This window comes from Mastacembelus armatus, chromosome 5 (assembly GCF_900324485.2).
Source record: "Mastacembelus armatus chromosome 5, fMasArm1.2, whole genome shotgun sequence".
Lineage (NCBI taxonomy): Eukaryota > Metazoa > Chordata > Actinopteri > Synbranchiformes > Mastacembelidae > Mastacembelus > Mastacembelus armatus.
In genome coordinates, this window is record NC_046637.1 from 22,271,906 (window position 1) to 22,287,241 (window position 15,336).

The 15,336-nt window shown below is 38.9% G+C and overlaps 1 protein-coding gene across 1 annotated transcript; it reads right to left on the reverse strand.

The window, feature by feature from the left end:
* Positions 1–592: 592 nt before the first annotated feature.
* LOC113130809 (monocarboxylate transporter 2-like) lies at positions 593–15,287 on the reverse strand. The gene is made up of 5 exons (XM_026307678.1): positions 15,124–15,287; positions 14,121–14,341; positions 9,480–9,623; positions 6,590–7,402; positions 593–2,557 (listed from the first exon to the last, which is right to left on the reverse strand). The coding sequence occupies exons 2-5, from the start codon at positions 14,335–14,337 to the stop codon at positions 2,283–2,285; spliced, it is 1,449 nt and encodes a 482-aa protein (XP_026163463.1). The 5' UTR covers positions 14,338–14,341; positions 15,124–15,287; the 3' UTR covers positions 593–2,282.
* Between the last annotated feature and the right edge of the window lie 49 nt (positions 15,288–15,336).

The following is a 15,336-nucleotide window of genomic DNA, read 5'->3' on the forward strand; positions in this document are numbered from 1 at the left end:
GAGATGCTGTCATACTTCCTGCATACTACAAAATATTGTCCTAATTGGCAAAAATAAAATAATCACCTATAATAAACAGGCATGGCTGTGTGGGTGCAAAGCAAAATGACAAAAATAATATGACAAAAATTACATCCATACCACTTATCCTGTAGAGCAGGGGACTCCAGTCCTCGAGGGCCACTGGCCTGCTTGTTTTCCAACTATCCCTGCCCTACCCACTGCTGATTACCTGGATCAAATGTCTTCAGCTACTTAGAAGCTGCAAGGGCAGGGATAGTTAGAAAAGAAGCAGGAAAGTGGAGTTAGAGACCACTGCTGAAGAGGGTCACAGAGGTGCTGGAGACAATCACAGATAACACTAGGTAAAAGGCGACACATTCTTATTCACACCTGTGGATAATTTAGAGTCACTAAATAATCTAACCTGCATGTGCTTGGACTATGGGAGGAAACATAGTGCTCAGAGAAAACCCACACAGACACAGTGATGACATGCAAACTTCTTGTCAGGTGACAGTGCTACCCACTGCACAGCTGTACTACCAATGACATAGTATATATTAAACACATACACAATGTACTACATACAGTTTTATTAAGGTTAGTAATTTAGTGTTAACAGTATAAATGATACCAATTCAATACCACATAGAAGATGGAATACAGCTCTAATAATCAAACTAGTAAACTAAAGTCTTCATGAAATTCTTCTGGGTACAGAATTCAAAAAGCTGCTCTCATCTTAAATATAAATCTTGTAACAGCGACTGTACATTGTGGATTATTTGTAATACAGACACTCTCTCACTCATATTTCACACACAGTCACTCACATGTGCAAATACAGTACAATATCAATCAAACATCCTCACCCAAGTAACAAATGCCACTGCTAAACATCAACTTGAAAGTATAACATTACTGATGTGGAACACACATCATAAATTATATGTGTTGCACAATAAAAGTTCAAATTATATAAATACTGACAAAAATTAAAATGACAGTATTATTTGAAGTCAAAATCACGCTTGAGTAACAGATTTTGTTGCTGTATGTTCATTTTGGAAATTACTTTACAGGAATTAATATTGTATCTAAAGAAACAAAATGTCTAGTTAAAAGTTCTTTTTCCACCTGTAAATGCCTTTACGGGCAGATTCATTATTTAATTAGTGAAACCTACTAACCAGTTTTGTAAACACTGCAAGTGCAAAATATCTCTTGAAAGTCCCTGAGGTTATGCATGTTACAACAATAATAATTCATATCAACATAGACAAGACAGTAAGGATCCAGAAAGGGTTTGTGGTCTTGTGTGAGAAATTACTCTCAACATTCTCTCTCATATTAAGGCTGTATGGTTTTCAGCAATAAACCAACACTAACACCACATCACAAGTACAAACCAACACCCACAGTTCAGCAGTATTGAAGAGGAGAAGTAAGTAACTGATCCTGGTGTAGTGTGTCATCTGCACACACTGTCACGTCTTCATATGACCTTTACAGAAGCAGGCAGTAACTCCATAACTTAAGTGGATCGAGGAATAACTAAGTTTGGGCTGCTACCAACATTTGTTTTTTTATAAATTGATAAATTTCTTCAGTTATTGGAACATCTTGAAAAATGCAGATTAAAATTTTCCACGTGTTGGCTCAGTGAGCTCAGTCTCACCTGTTTTCTTAGAAAAACAGTCCAAAACCAAAATTCATTAACAATGATAAAACAAAAACTAAATAAATAACAAAAGCAAAAAGTAATTAAGTATATTTAAAGTCCTGGAACCAGAAAATAAGCCATGCCAGCCTTTTTAGCTGTGCTGTCAGTCAGTCAGCCCACAACTTTGGTCCAGACATCAGTTTACCAACTCGAAATGTGAGAAGTGATCTATCAGAGGGACTGCCATGAAATATAACATGTCACCGTTTACTTTGTGTTTTGTGCTAATTACTGTGACAGCATGTAAACTAATGGTGACCATGATAAACATTATAGACTACTTGCTAAACATTACCATGTCTAGAATTGTCTTTATGAGCATGTTAGCATGCACAGTACAGTCACAAGGCTGGCAGCATACAAGTAGCTGGAGCCTTGTTTTCTTGTCATGTAACTTACAGTTAATCAAACAATGAAATGACTGACTGAACAAATTGATGATTTCATAAAATGACAAAACAAGCAGGCTGAAATTAAGCTGCAATAACATCCACAAACACACTTGCATTCATACTACATGGAGGAACTGTTTACTCAGGCGTTTTGACTTCTCTGGTCATGGATCCAGCAGGACTCCATTACTCCCATTAGCCTGAGGCTCAGTTTGTTCCTCCTCTGCCTCAGGAGTCTGTTTCATCTCTGCCTCTGAAACACTCACCTGATCCTCAGTGTTTCTTTGGTTCTCCTCTCTGTCCTTTACTCTATTCTCTTTTTCCAGCATATGATAGTTGTAGATGTTCATAATGAATAGGAACAGCCCGCCAGTTAGGATCACTGAGCCACACATGAAGAAAAGGTACTTGTAATCATGAAAGATGTCCACCAGTAACCCTGTGTGGAGAAGAGCAGTAGGTTGCAAAAAATTATATTTCAAAGAAAGAAAGGGTCAGTACGACCAATATTATGCCCTATGATATATGTAAAATGAACATAAACATTGAAACGTTGTACAAAAAACAATATGTCAGTGAATATCTTCACTCGACCACTTTGTAAGTTTGAAGGTGAAAAGCAAGACCAAACTTAATATTTGGCTTATGTGTGTTTGTGTGAGAGAGACTCAAAGTGAGCCCGGGCCAATGTGAGAACATCATGTCGGAAATGACAGAGAGCCATTACACCTTCTCTGGCTCTCCCTGCTTCCCTTGGAAGGCAATTTGGACGGCAGCTACCAAAACGAATCAGAGGAGAGGCCCATTCTCAGAGCCATAAATATCGAGCCCAAGTCTGCAGAAAAGTGACAAATGTGGTTTAGATCACATTTAAGCTTCCAGGTTTTCAGAGTTTTAACTGCACCTGGGCCCAACCCTCCCCCTCGTCTCAAGACACAACTCGATGGACGAGCATCACTGTCTCTCTTAGTCCAAGCATGTATGATGGTCTGTCTGTCCACCTCAGTGAATTACAATCTCTCCTTGGTATCATTTGAGTCTCACTGAAAGAATAGGACGTTTCCTCAATATCTGAGATACTCTAAAAAGAAATAGTTAAATTACCAAACTTTAAACAAATTTAATAAAGAAATATATATTATTTCTTCTTCATCTGGAATATATGCACACACACACACACACCGAGGTGCCATAACATTATGACCATGTACAGTATTTCTCATTTTCAACCATTTAAACAAAGACTCAAACAAAATAGAAACTTTTGAAAAAGATCAATGAAAATGAAAAGCTTAATCTACAGTAGATCAACCTCATCATCAGTGGACACTCATGACCCTGTTTCACCGTTTCATTTCTTTAGACAACTTTTAGTCAGCACTAACCACTGCAGACTGGAAACACAAACCGACCCGACCCAGTCATCCAGCCATCACAGTTTGGCCCTTACTGAAGTTACTCAGATCTTAATGCTTGCCTGTTTTACCTGCTTCTACCACATCAACTTCAAGGACTGGATGTTCATCTGTTGCCTGATATACCCCACACAGTGACAGGGGCCATTGTAACAAGATCATTGTTTCTCACTTTACCTGTCAGTGGTTGTAATGTAATTGTAATAATTTGTTTATTGTCACTTTGTCAACAAACTGTTGTATGTTTTTTTTATAGACTGTGTCTGTTTTTTTTTTAATCCAGCCAGGAAATCTCTTATTCTGAGTTTTGAGAATGCCATTACTCACGGTTTGGAAAGTACTTTTATTGCAAAGCAAGTCTCATTGGTAGACCTCCTTAAGTGCACCAATTACTTTTGCAAAAAAACGGTGAGGATGATGATGCTTGATGAATGCCTATACTGTACCACACCAGGAAGGGTCACTTTGCATTTAGATGAGTTTCAACCATCTCAATGCAGACTGTATCTGATTGATAGCACTCATCTGGCACGTCTACGTGGATGACCATCACCCTCATTAAAATAGTCCTTGATTGGCTGAGTGATAATTAAGCCCATCTGGCATAGTCACCTCTTTTTAAATGTATTCACATCTTAATTATGGCCCAGGTACAGGACTTTAATGACGAGAGTTTGAACTGAGCGTCATTAAACACCCAAAGCAAAAGGCTAATTACACCCATTTACCTCACTTCCTCCTAATTGGATTGACCTGGAGGTTTGGGGGAACAGTAACAAGCTGACTAGATAGGGGACACATAACGATTGTGCCCTCTGGAGGAGAACGTTAGACGTGCAGGGAGGCACTTATTTACCCTATTAAATGAGTGCCCCAGAACAGGGTTGCACCAGACAAACTGGGGGGTCTATAAATTTTCACCTCATTAAAACTCAAGTTGGAGGCTAAGGAAAGTTTGTCGGTAGGACAATATCCACAGCTGATTAAGTCATGTGCACCTACACTACATCCTCAGTGTATTTGTCTTGGCCACTAATCAGGCCTCTCAAAGTGAACTTTAAAGTTGACAAACAGGTCGGTGCATAGGCAGAGTAACAATCAATTGTCGTAACAATATTGTGGTGAGCAGTTTCTCTGTGTGCTATGTACTCATTCCATTTCTATGGTGCATGTTTAGGGGCAAAAAAGACTGCATGTGCTGACATTGGGTGAGAGGCAGGGAAGCCTATTGACAGAGTGGCTAACGTAATCGTTGACAAATTTCACAACCTTAATTAATTTTCATAATTGTATTTAGTAATTGTAGTGTTTTTCTTGGTATTGCCCAAGTTATGTACAGATAGAGAGTGCTGTGCAATATGTATTAGAGGCTGTAAACCTTCCAAGATCAATTTGCAACAATGGAGTATTATAAATAACTTGACTAGGCTGCAACTAACAATTATTTCCATTACTGATAAATCTGCTGATTATTGTTTTAGTTAAATGATTAACTTTGGTCTATAAAATGCTAAAAAAAAAAAAACAAGAAATTCCATTAGATTCCCAGGACCCAGATCTATGGTCTATCAACCATTAAGAAACTAAAAGTATTAATTATATAAGACTCGTATAGTCCTAGCTGACACAACACATCCAGAATATGGCCTTTTTTGGGGGGTTTTAGTTTCAAGTTAATGAATGAATTTATTATTCTAATTACTTATTTTCCCTTTTTTGTTTCATTAACTTATCTAAACAGTTGATTATTTTTTGAAAATGAGTCCACTGATTGATTAACTAATCATTTCAGCCCTAAACTTGACCTTTTTCTATTCATGAGTAAGGGTGTAAAGGTTTCCAAAATTACTGTGCAACATCTTTCCTGACAAATCCATATGTCATTGCTCAGTGTCGATGGTGAACTTCTGACATGTGAAAGTTTAATCTCTACCATAGGATGATCAGTGCAAAGACTAGGTGGCTCTTAACTTTCAATATTTTGCAATTTGCTACAGAACAGTCTTCCAGTGCAGTGACATTTTTTAAGGTTATTTCACAACAAAGTAGCTACCTCAGCAGTAACCATTAATGAGGTTACATGATAATGCTGCCTATTTTCTGCCTGCTACTGTGGTAACAGTTACAGGTAGCAACAGCAGGGTCTGAATTCAAAATGATTTTGTTCTCTTGATAATAAATTGTCACTCAAACAATTTTCTCCTTTTTCTGGGACTGTTATTGTCATGACTCACAATGCCTACAATTGTGACTGAATCAGGAGAAGAATATTTTACATTGGCTGTTTCAAGAGGTAGGAGTAAAGGATAGTAAACAATATACGTCTGAGTAAACAGTAATTTAGACCATGAAGGTAACTGTGTGTCATACCCAAGACAGAAGATGATGCTGGAGACAAGTTACCAGATGAAACAGGGCTCTTTTTTTTTTATGGGCCAGTATGCAAAAATGTTTAGTAATTCAGTTTAGGGGTCATAGGGACACTCATTACAAAAATCCAAAACTATTGTTATTTTTCTGCAAAGACTGCATGTCCATTGTCAAAACAGGTGTATTTGTATGTTCAAAATATTACTCTCTGCCTTTCTCTTGAGGTGAAAGGCAGGGGTACACCCTGGACAGGTCACTAGTCCATCACAGGGTCACATATAGACAAATAACCACACACTCACATTCCCTGATATGGGCAATTCAGAGTCATCAATCAACCTGACACACATGCTTTCGGACTGTGGGAGGAAACCGGTGTGCCCACACAAGCACAGGGAGAACATAGCACATCCACACAGAAAGGCCCCCTGCCAGGTTTCAAACCAGGGACCTTCTTCCTGTGAGGCAACAGTGCTAACCACTCATCCATCATGCTGCCCACATGTGTGGATTATTCACTAAGCAAATCAGTTACAACTTAAGGCAATGATTTGATAAAATGACAGTCTGTGGGTAGATAAACACTGAATTGTTTCTGTGTGGGCTTGTTTTTTTGGTTTGTCAGACTGATTCTGTTTCTCTGTTTGTTTGTAAACTGATAGCTTATGTTTAGTGTGCACATTTACCTGCAGCAGGTGGTCCCAGTAACATGGGAAAGCACTCGATGATGGTGACCAGGCCAACAGCACTGGGGAAACGTTGGTTCCCCATCAGATCCATCAGACATTCAAATATCAGGGCAAAAACCATGCCAAAACCAATGCCAAAAAATACTGCATAGACCACCAGGAAGGCATAGCTCTTAGACAGTGGGCAGAGTAAGTGGATTGTACCATTGAAAATTACAGCAAAGCTGAAAAAGTACTGAATTCTAGGTCTGATCCACTTGCTGTTGGCTATAAGGCCAGTGCTGGGCCGAATAAACATGTCCACAAAGCCTGTAATAGAGAGCAGATAGGCTGCGGCGTACTCCTCCACACCTTGGCTAATAGCATAGGCTGATAAAAACATAATGGGTGCATAGGCACCGAAGATAAACATCATGCTCCCTATGAGGTAAATGATGAAGCCTCTATCCTTGAAGAAGGACAAATCTAAGAACTTAGTATTATTCATGCAGCTTCTTTGTAGCTTGGTGTTGCTCTTATTTGGCTGTTCATCCACTTTCTTCTGTAGTGCAGTAGAGGATGGATTATGAGGCAGAGCAACAGGCCTCATCAGGGCCCCAGCAACACAACAGTTAAGCATCAGGCCCCCAAGAATAAAAAGACTTCCTCTCCAGCCAAACTTGTCCAGTAGATATTGGTTGACAGGGGCCAGGAAGAATAAAAACACTGGGCTTCCAGCCATGGCCAGTCCATTGGCTAAAGGACGCTTGGTCAGGAAATACTTGCTGATGATGGTGAGAGATGCATTCAGGTTTAAGGAAAGTCCACAACCTGTGTATAGACAGAAAAATATAGTCATATTCCAGAAAAGCCCACCTGAACATAAATTCCTAAGGGTGCGTGTTCAATTCAATTAAGACTGATTCTGCGTGGTGCTCATTAAGGTTCCATTTCATTTTACTTTTACCAGCTAAATCTCATTACAGAATCCTGGAATTATTACAAAAAATAATTTTACCATTTAAGTAGAAATAAATTAGACAGCCTGGGTAATTCCTTCATTATTTTACCTTTTTACCCATAAATCATTTTAAAACAAAAAGCTACAGATAGTTAGTTAGTTATATTATCTCTTTCCATTGTCAATTTATCTCTTTACATTGTCAATTTAGTCACCTGCTCTCATCTAGAATAGCTCTATAGTCAGAGTCAAAGTGTGTTCAAAAAGTGTATTATTCTATAAAAAAAAAAGGGGGGGGTATTTCAGCAATGTTTTCCTTCCATAACAAGGACAGAGATGTGTTGATTTTACAGGATCCTTATACAGAAATACAACAAAGCCATTAAACAGTTTTCTTTCATTACGCTCAACTTGAATAACAGTAATTAATACTATTTTTAAAAATCCCATTTGACCCTGGGGCATGAGTCATGAATCTGCATGATCTCCCTGTGGCTGCATAAATTTTCTCCAGGTACTCTGGCTTCCTCCCACAGTCCAAACGTATGCAGGTAGGTTAACAGGTAACTCTAAATTGCCCATAGGTTTGAATGTAAGTTTTGTCTGTCTCTATGTGTCAACCCTGTGATAGATCTATCCAGGGTGTACCTCACCACTCACTCAACATCAGCTGGGATTGGCTCCAGCCCCTCTCCATAATGCTCTATAGGGTAATTCATAATGGATGAATGGTACTTTTTCTCATATCTCAGAAATTTGCTATGAAATTTATGTGATGACTTTATTTTGCAAATAAGGACAATGAACAGTCCAGTTTAATTTCCATTATCATAGTGTCCAGGGAACTGTCAGAAACTGGGGCATCACTGACATACTGTTATTTTTTTCTTTAGTACAATAACTAGGACATGAACCCTTTCCAGTTTTCTACCAGTGAAGAACACACATTCAAACCAGAGGTACTGCCACCTGACATGAAGCCCGATGTATAAGGGCTTGTCAAAATAACCCCATCCAGGCACATTGCATAGCTTAGATTTTTATTCTTTTTATCATTTTGATGGCTGCTGTTACTATGACAACTTTCTTAGTTTAATTCTAAAAAGATAACATTTTATCACTTGACTGTCCTTTGTTGTCCCACATTATTTAAAATGTGACTTTTTTAGAGTTTAAACATCCATATGGTGACCTGCGTTTCAAACAAATCCACAACTCCTTTTCTGCAACCTTAAACGATAACATTAAGGCTGACCATAACTGTCCACACCTACCTAAAAGGACAGTTACTTTCTGAATATCATTAATTGTTTTTTGATTAAGAGGTTATTCTCTTATGTGAGCTGCTGCTATGTCTGCTTGATAAAACTGCCTGATGTCTATGTGTCAGTGTGCCAGGTCACAGGGGAGCAGAACAGGGCACACACATGCCCCCAGGTACCACACATGGTCCAGCCACTCGCTGAGCCTATTAATCCTTCACAACAGTCCTTGGAAAGGTAATGAGCCTCGCAGGGTGGCAGGGAGCCCCCATGTGACGACCATGATGCAAGCCTACGGGAAGTACAAAGGGCCACAGAAGACCATAATCTCTGGAAGCAGGGATAGTTCTGTCTTAATTACTGTTGTGGTTGTGGTCCCATTGTTGCTCTAACTGTACCCCAGGAGCTAGGTCATATGTCCTGGGTCCCCATCAAATAATACAGCAGCCCAATCTGGGGAATTTGTTCAGGCATCTCAAGAGATTCTGACAAGACAAGATATACAAAGTCTGGGATCCATATTGTGACATTAGTTTTTCAATTCATTATCTTAGTTTTGAGCTGTAATCTATTGGCCAGCTGACTAAGGATTCACAAGGTGGGATTACAAGTGCTAAACTCTATTAACCTGGCCAGTAACGTCAAAACGATATGAAAAAGGACAATATTTTGAAAAGTACTCTACCTCCAATGATGCCAATGCAAAAGTAGAGGTAAATAATGGAGCTCCCAAAAGAAGCAGTTACCAAAGACACTCCACACATAAGTCCACCCATTATAACGATTGGCCGGCTTCCAAAGCGATTGACCAACACACTGCTCACAGGTCCTGTAAGGAAAGGTGGAGGAAGACAATGAGAAAGAGAGATCAAGTCAGAATCACAAAGTTACATTTTATAAGAAACAGTTTTAACGAGTTACTTACCTACTACTAGTGTTCAACAGGACCAGTTTTCACCTATAGATCTAAACCAAGGGCAAAAGCATATCACAGCAGGTGATGGAACACCTCCACACTTTTGCATCCACTGCAAAGGAACTTGGAAACTCATTATACTTTCCTCTGATAATGTAGAATACTACACTTGGTGATCAATCAGCAATTAAACAGCCTTTTATATGCTGTCACTCTTCCCTTCATAACCTTGCCAGAAAGAGTGACATTGAACCCCCATCCTTCTGCAGCACACCATAATGAAAACACCATTATTCTCTTTGCTATAAAGACCGGTTGTTTGAATATTAATTTTAGTCAAATCATAAAGAAAATGGTGAGGGCAGAGTAATTATATATATACTTGTTTACATACAGTGGTATGTTATTTAAACCATAACCTACCACTGCTTTACAAGGTCGTGGTGCAGCTGTGTTGATGGTGATCATTTAAAGCAGTCCAGTGAACAATTAGAGGATTATTATTTGGTTGCCAAACACCTGTCTTTAAGAGCATTTTTACAACAGTTAATGATTAATCCCTCAGGACCTGAATAAAAAGTAATGGAATGGTGGAAAGTCTGTTGTCTTAAACTGAATATGTGTGAGCACAAGTATATTCTGAAGTCTTTAAAACTCAATATATTTGTACGTCTACGATTGTTACAACAACCCATTAAGGTTTTGTAGTGCACATTTTCACACAGCTCTGCTGTTAAATACATCATGTACTGTTTTTAACTTGCCTGGACCTACAAACTAATTGCTATTAAACAGTGTAAAGAACATAAATACTATGTAGCCAAAACTGTTTTCAAGAAAACACAAAAGAATTTAATTTTAAAAAAATTCCCACCATGACACTTGGGAAGGTCCCTAGTTTTTTTGATCTCCACAAACTTCTAAGAGAAATATGTGGCTCTCACTCTCAAATATGTTCACTGGCTGGACACTAATTTTGTTAATTTTAATAATTCACTGGATGGCAATAGTGAGAGTGAACCAAAACAAGGGGAAAACTACAGTATCTCCTTACACATTACATGTACTGTCTATAACAAAAATGTTTCAGGTCATAATAAAACTCAGCTTTGACCATGAACTACAGATCATCTTTAATTTATGTAGGTGTAATGTATTAATTAATGTATTTCAGGCCTGTGTAGTCTATACCTTCAAACAGTTGTGTGACATCACCGTATTTGCATGTCATTAACAACACAACACCATTTATTCAAGCTTATAGGTATCTACACAAATGTACAGCACATGTAAGAAATGAAAAAAATATCACATCTGAGTGAGAATTAAGAGTTTTATATGTTTTTTTTAAATCTTATTTGATTATGATTAATTATGGCTATCTATTTTGATTTATCTACTGTACCACTGTAACTACAGTAGAAGAAACAAAAATATCCACCCTGCTGTTTATACAGTTAACCAGGTGCCTGCAGGGGTCAAAGATAGATCATCTTTCGTGCTGTAGCTGTGTCACAATAGGGCATTTCCCACACTACCAACATTTCCACTTCCATTATAACTTCATCATTCTGACTCTTTGAGTCAGAGGTTTTCTGAAAAGGCTGTCATGTCTCTCCCATGGGGACCTGGTGCCAGACCCCAGTGTGCTGAACCTTCATCTGATATATTCCCCCTGTCTCTCTCCTCCACTGGGTGACATTGTTGAAGCCTTGCCAAGGACAATATGATAAAGGCCTGTGCCTAAGCACAAGTGGAGGGGAATATTTCACCAGTTAGGCCTCGCTGAGTTGGGTGCGGGTAAGTCACACACCCTGTCATCCTGTACCCTTGAAAGCAACCACTGATGAATCTGTGTAAAGCGTCCACAAGACTTTTATTTTGGCATACTGTGTTTCATCTAATGTAGCCTCCAAAATAATGCCAATAAGCTATAGTGTAATGTGGAATGAGATCAGTCTCATATCTCTCAGATTAATTTGCCTATTGTGAAAGCAGTGGTGTGGTTATGTATGTATGTAAAGTACTGTGCAAAAGTTTTAGGCAGTTTAGATGTTTTAGATTCTTATCACACAACACCATCAGGTGTCTGACTGATGCCAGATTCATGGTGCATCCCACTGCGCAGGACAAGCCCATAAAGTAATCATTACAGTTCATGAAGAACTATTTTCAGGGGCAAGAAGAACCAGATGTCCAGACAGCAGATGGTCTGACCCCCACAGAGCCCGGATCTGGAGTCAGTCTGGAATCAAATAAAAAGACAGAAGATACTGGGACAGCTTTAATCTACAGAAGAACTGCAGCAGGTTCTCCAAGGTGCTGCAAAGTACCACGAGAAACTGAGTACAGGTCAAATCAGAGAGAACTGCTGCTGGTTTAAGGGCAAAGGGAAGTGCTGCAAATAGTACCTGTTTGTTTTTAGTGCCTAAACCTTTTGCACAGTACTGTATATGTATGTATGCTGTTTGACCACAGTGCGAGTATTCTTTAACATTCCATGCAGATATGCACACATTTAATCACAAAACCTTTTATTCTGCTAAGGGATAACAAAAGAAATTCGAATTATAGCATCAGTGTAATTTTGCCTTCTAAGGAAAAAGTAGCATTTTACATTTTATTTGGAGAAAAGATTTAAGGTTTATTTTACTTAAAACCAAACCAGGGCCATTATTTTCAATGAAAACCTGTTGAGCCGAGTACAATTGAGACAACCCTGGTTTTGGCACCTCCATCCAGCCCAGCGAGTGTCATTCAAATGAAGGCGGAGGTTGTGTTTTTTTGTCATTTGCCTGAAGACAGCACAAAATTTATTATCTGTGTTTGACAGATGATGCAAAAAGCATTTATTTAACAACTGCTACCTAGTCTGATTGTTGAGTGCTATTACAGGCCTGAGCTTAGATGGTGGTTTTGTGCTCTATCAATAGTTAAGTTAATAGTGAAATGTATATTCTGTGTGAACCTGAAAGTTAAAGAGGAAAAGCTAAACTGTTGCTAAAATGAGTCAGCTTAAATTAAAGTCAGGCAAGTAATGCATGCCAACAACAAGCCCCTTATTAGGTAGCCTAAAGTTACTTCAGTGGGTGTAGTCAGTCATGTGAAGTCAATTTATCAATTTTCTATCTGGTCCAAATGAGCCTAGAGCACAACAGTCCTTGTAGAGAAGACAGATGACCAACAGTGCAAGGTTTTTCCATTTGCTGTGAAACTGAGATTTACTCAAATGTTGGCTATAGTGTCAGCTTCTCTAACAGAACTCTAACCTCTTCACCAAGTTTGTGTATATACATAACACACACATATTTAACCTCTTCACCACTGCCACTCTTTCCATACATGAAGAGTGATCCACAGGATGCTGGTGTGTGTGCAAGAGAACATCTGATAACAAATACACACAAAAACACACACACACTGGTAGCATCTTTAAACCACCATAGATATCACAGTTGTCATTTAGTATAGCTATGATGTATTCTCGTTATTTAAATCTATAGTACTCCATGAGAACATCTACTACTCTTTTATTCTACGTTGGCTCAGTCATTGATCACTCTCTTACCCTCCCACCTATCAGTGTTAAAGGGATTATAATAAATATGATTACTTATTCCATCCTTTACTATTAGACATGACTATCATTGCATAGGGTGGTTTTAATCAGGGGTCCAGGTATAAGTGCCAGTTCTTAGTGGTGAGCTCAGTTTGTCAGAGCCATGAGGGAGCACAATACAATCCATAGGGACAGCTTAAAAAAAAAAAAAAAAAAAAAAAGGCAACTGCAGGCTATTATTTGCTGCCTAAAAGCATTCTCTAGCTGCGTAAAGAGTATTGATTTAGAGGTGTTGGCTACAGAAGCATTGATGCCCTGAAGACATGTGACCCCACATTAAACTTAACTCCAAACTACTCTGCTGCAACTTTCTAGTTGAAGTAGCTGTATCTACATGAACCCGGTGGTTTGTTGATGGGGGGGGGGGGGGGGGGGGGGGGGGAGAGAAATATGTACCTTGAATAAGAAGTCTTTACAAACTACTACTATGCTGTTTCTAAGATTAAAAATTTACTTTGCAGCTCAATGTTGATCACTTTTACTGCATTAAGGCCAGTAAATCATTGCGGACTTGTCTGACAAAGAAGCTAAGCACGCCCTCTTACAACAACAAATTATTTTGTTGACATTAAGTAGGATCCTAGACTAGGATATTAACAAGTGATATCCACACGGAAAAGCCAGTTCGAATGAATTAAAAGTAAGGCTAACCTTGTCCAAAAAAACATAAAGTGAATGATCTGTCAGTGACCTGACAATGCAAATGTAGTCACAGAGGAAGCTCCTGATAATAGTGATTACTTTTCCATTTGAGCAAACTGATGTAGCAAATACTGATTGAATCAACTCACCGCCTGCATACATGGCTGCCAGCATGATGGAAGAAATCCATGCTATTTCACTGTAGCTGGCCCATAAGTCCTCTTGGATCTCTTTGAAAAAAATGGAGAGGGCCTTGGGAGTGGAGTAGGCAAACCCAATGGAAATATGGGCCCCAAACACCACCATCCAGCCCCAACCACCATCCAGGGGTTCGTAGCCCAACTCATTTGCTGGTGCAGGGGACATGTTCCTGTTCAGAATGGAAAACATAGGCGGCGTTATGAAAAAAAGAAACAATCTGGTAATTTATATAAAAACTAAGATGATTATGTACCAAAACCAGTTATATTAGAACACAGAATTTATAGATTTACATAAATACTATCTGTGAACTGTATTAAAGGTGTAGTCAAATTTCAAAATAAAAGTCTCAACATATCAATCCCAAATTGACTGGCAAATATTTTAATACATGGACTAACCCTAGGTAACTAAATCAAAGGGGTGTTGTCTTCTGATGCTGTGAAAGGTTTGTTTGTTTGTGAACAGGACCTGACAGAGCAATAATTTCATAAGACTTGGAAGCTCTTGTTTTAGCTGTCGAAGTCGAGCTGCTTTGTTATATAACGTTAGCTATGAATGCCAAACGAACAGGCATTTAAGCCATTATAGCCTTCAAATGATCAATGTAATAGCTGTTTTGGCTAACGCCAACACAGAGGCAGCTTGTGACAGTGTCTGATTAACGAGGCTCACGGCGTTAAAAAAAAAAAAAAAAAAGTTACTACAATGTGAGAAAGGGGAAGCTATAGCCTCTGTACGTTTATACTTGACTCAATTTAGAAGTAGAAACACAAAATAATTCAGTCCAGCTGAAATGTAACGTGGTTAAGTTTTCAATGAAAGAAGTTGTGTTGAAGTCTTTCGGGCGAGGTATCTCAGCACGTGGCCAATAAGAGAAAGCAGTGAGCATTGACCGACTTCCTTACTTACAGGATATAACAGGATTTACAAAGTCTGAGTAGTCCTTACCTTTGCAAAGGGTGTCTGCAGCCCCTTCGTCTCCACTAACTCACTGACCAGGGCTTCAGCCTGCTGCTTTATCTGACGTCCCGTCACGTGGAAAAGCGATAGTCTGGGGGGGTCGACTAGTGTTTTTAAGCTCACTAGTACATCAGCTCTCTCTGCTGCTTAGGTCACACTGCCTTACGCGCCTGAAACCCTTGCAACACCCAAAACAAATAC

Excerpts from the sequence above, each read along its gene's own strand:
- LOC113130809 (XM_026307678.1), bottom strand. The coding sequence starts at position 14,337 with ATGTCCCCTGCACCAGCAAATGAGTTGGGCTACGAACCCCTGGATGGT. Across the intron at positions 9,624-14,120 it reads GGCAGCCATGTATGCAGGCG|GACCTGTGAGCAGTGTGTTG; the intron begins GTGAGTTGATTC and ends CTTTCCTTACAG. Across the intron at positions 7,403-9,479 it reads TTGCATTGGCATCATTGGAG|GTTGTGGACTTTCCTTAAAC; the intron begins GTAGAGTACTTT and ends GTCTATACACAG.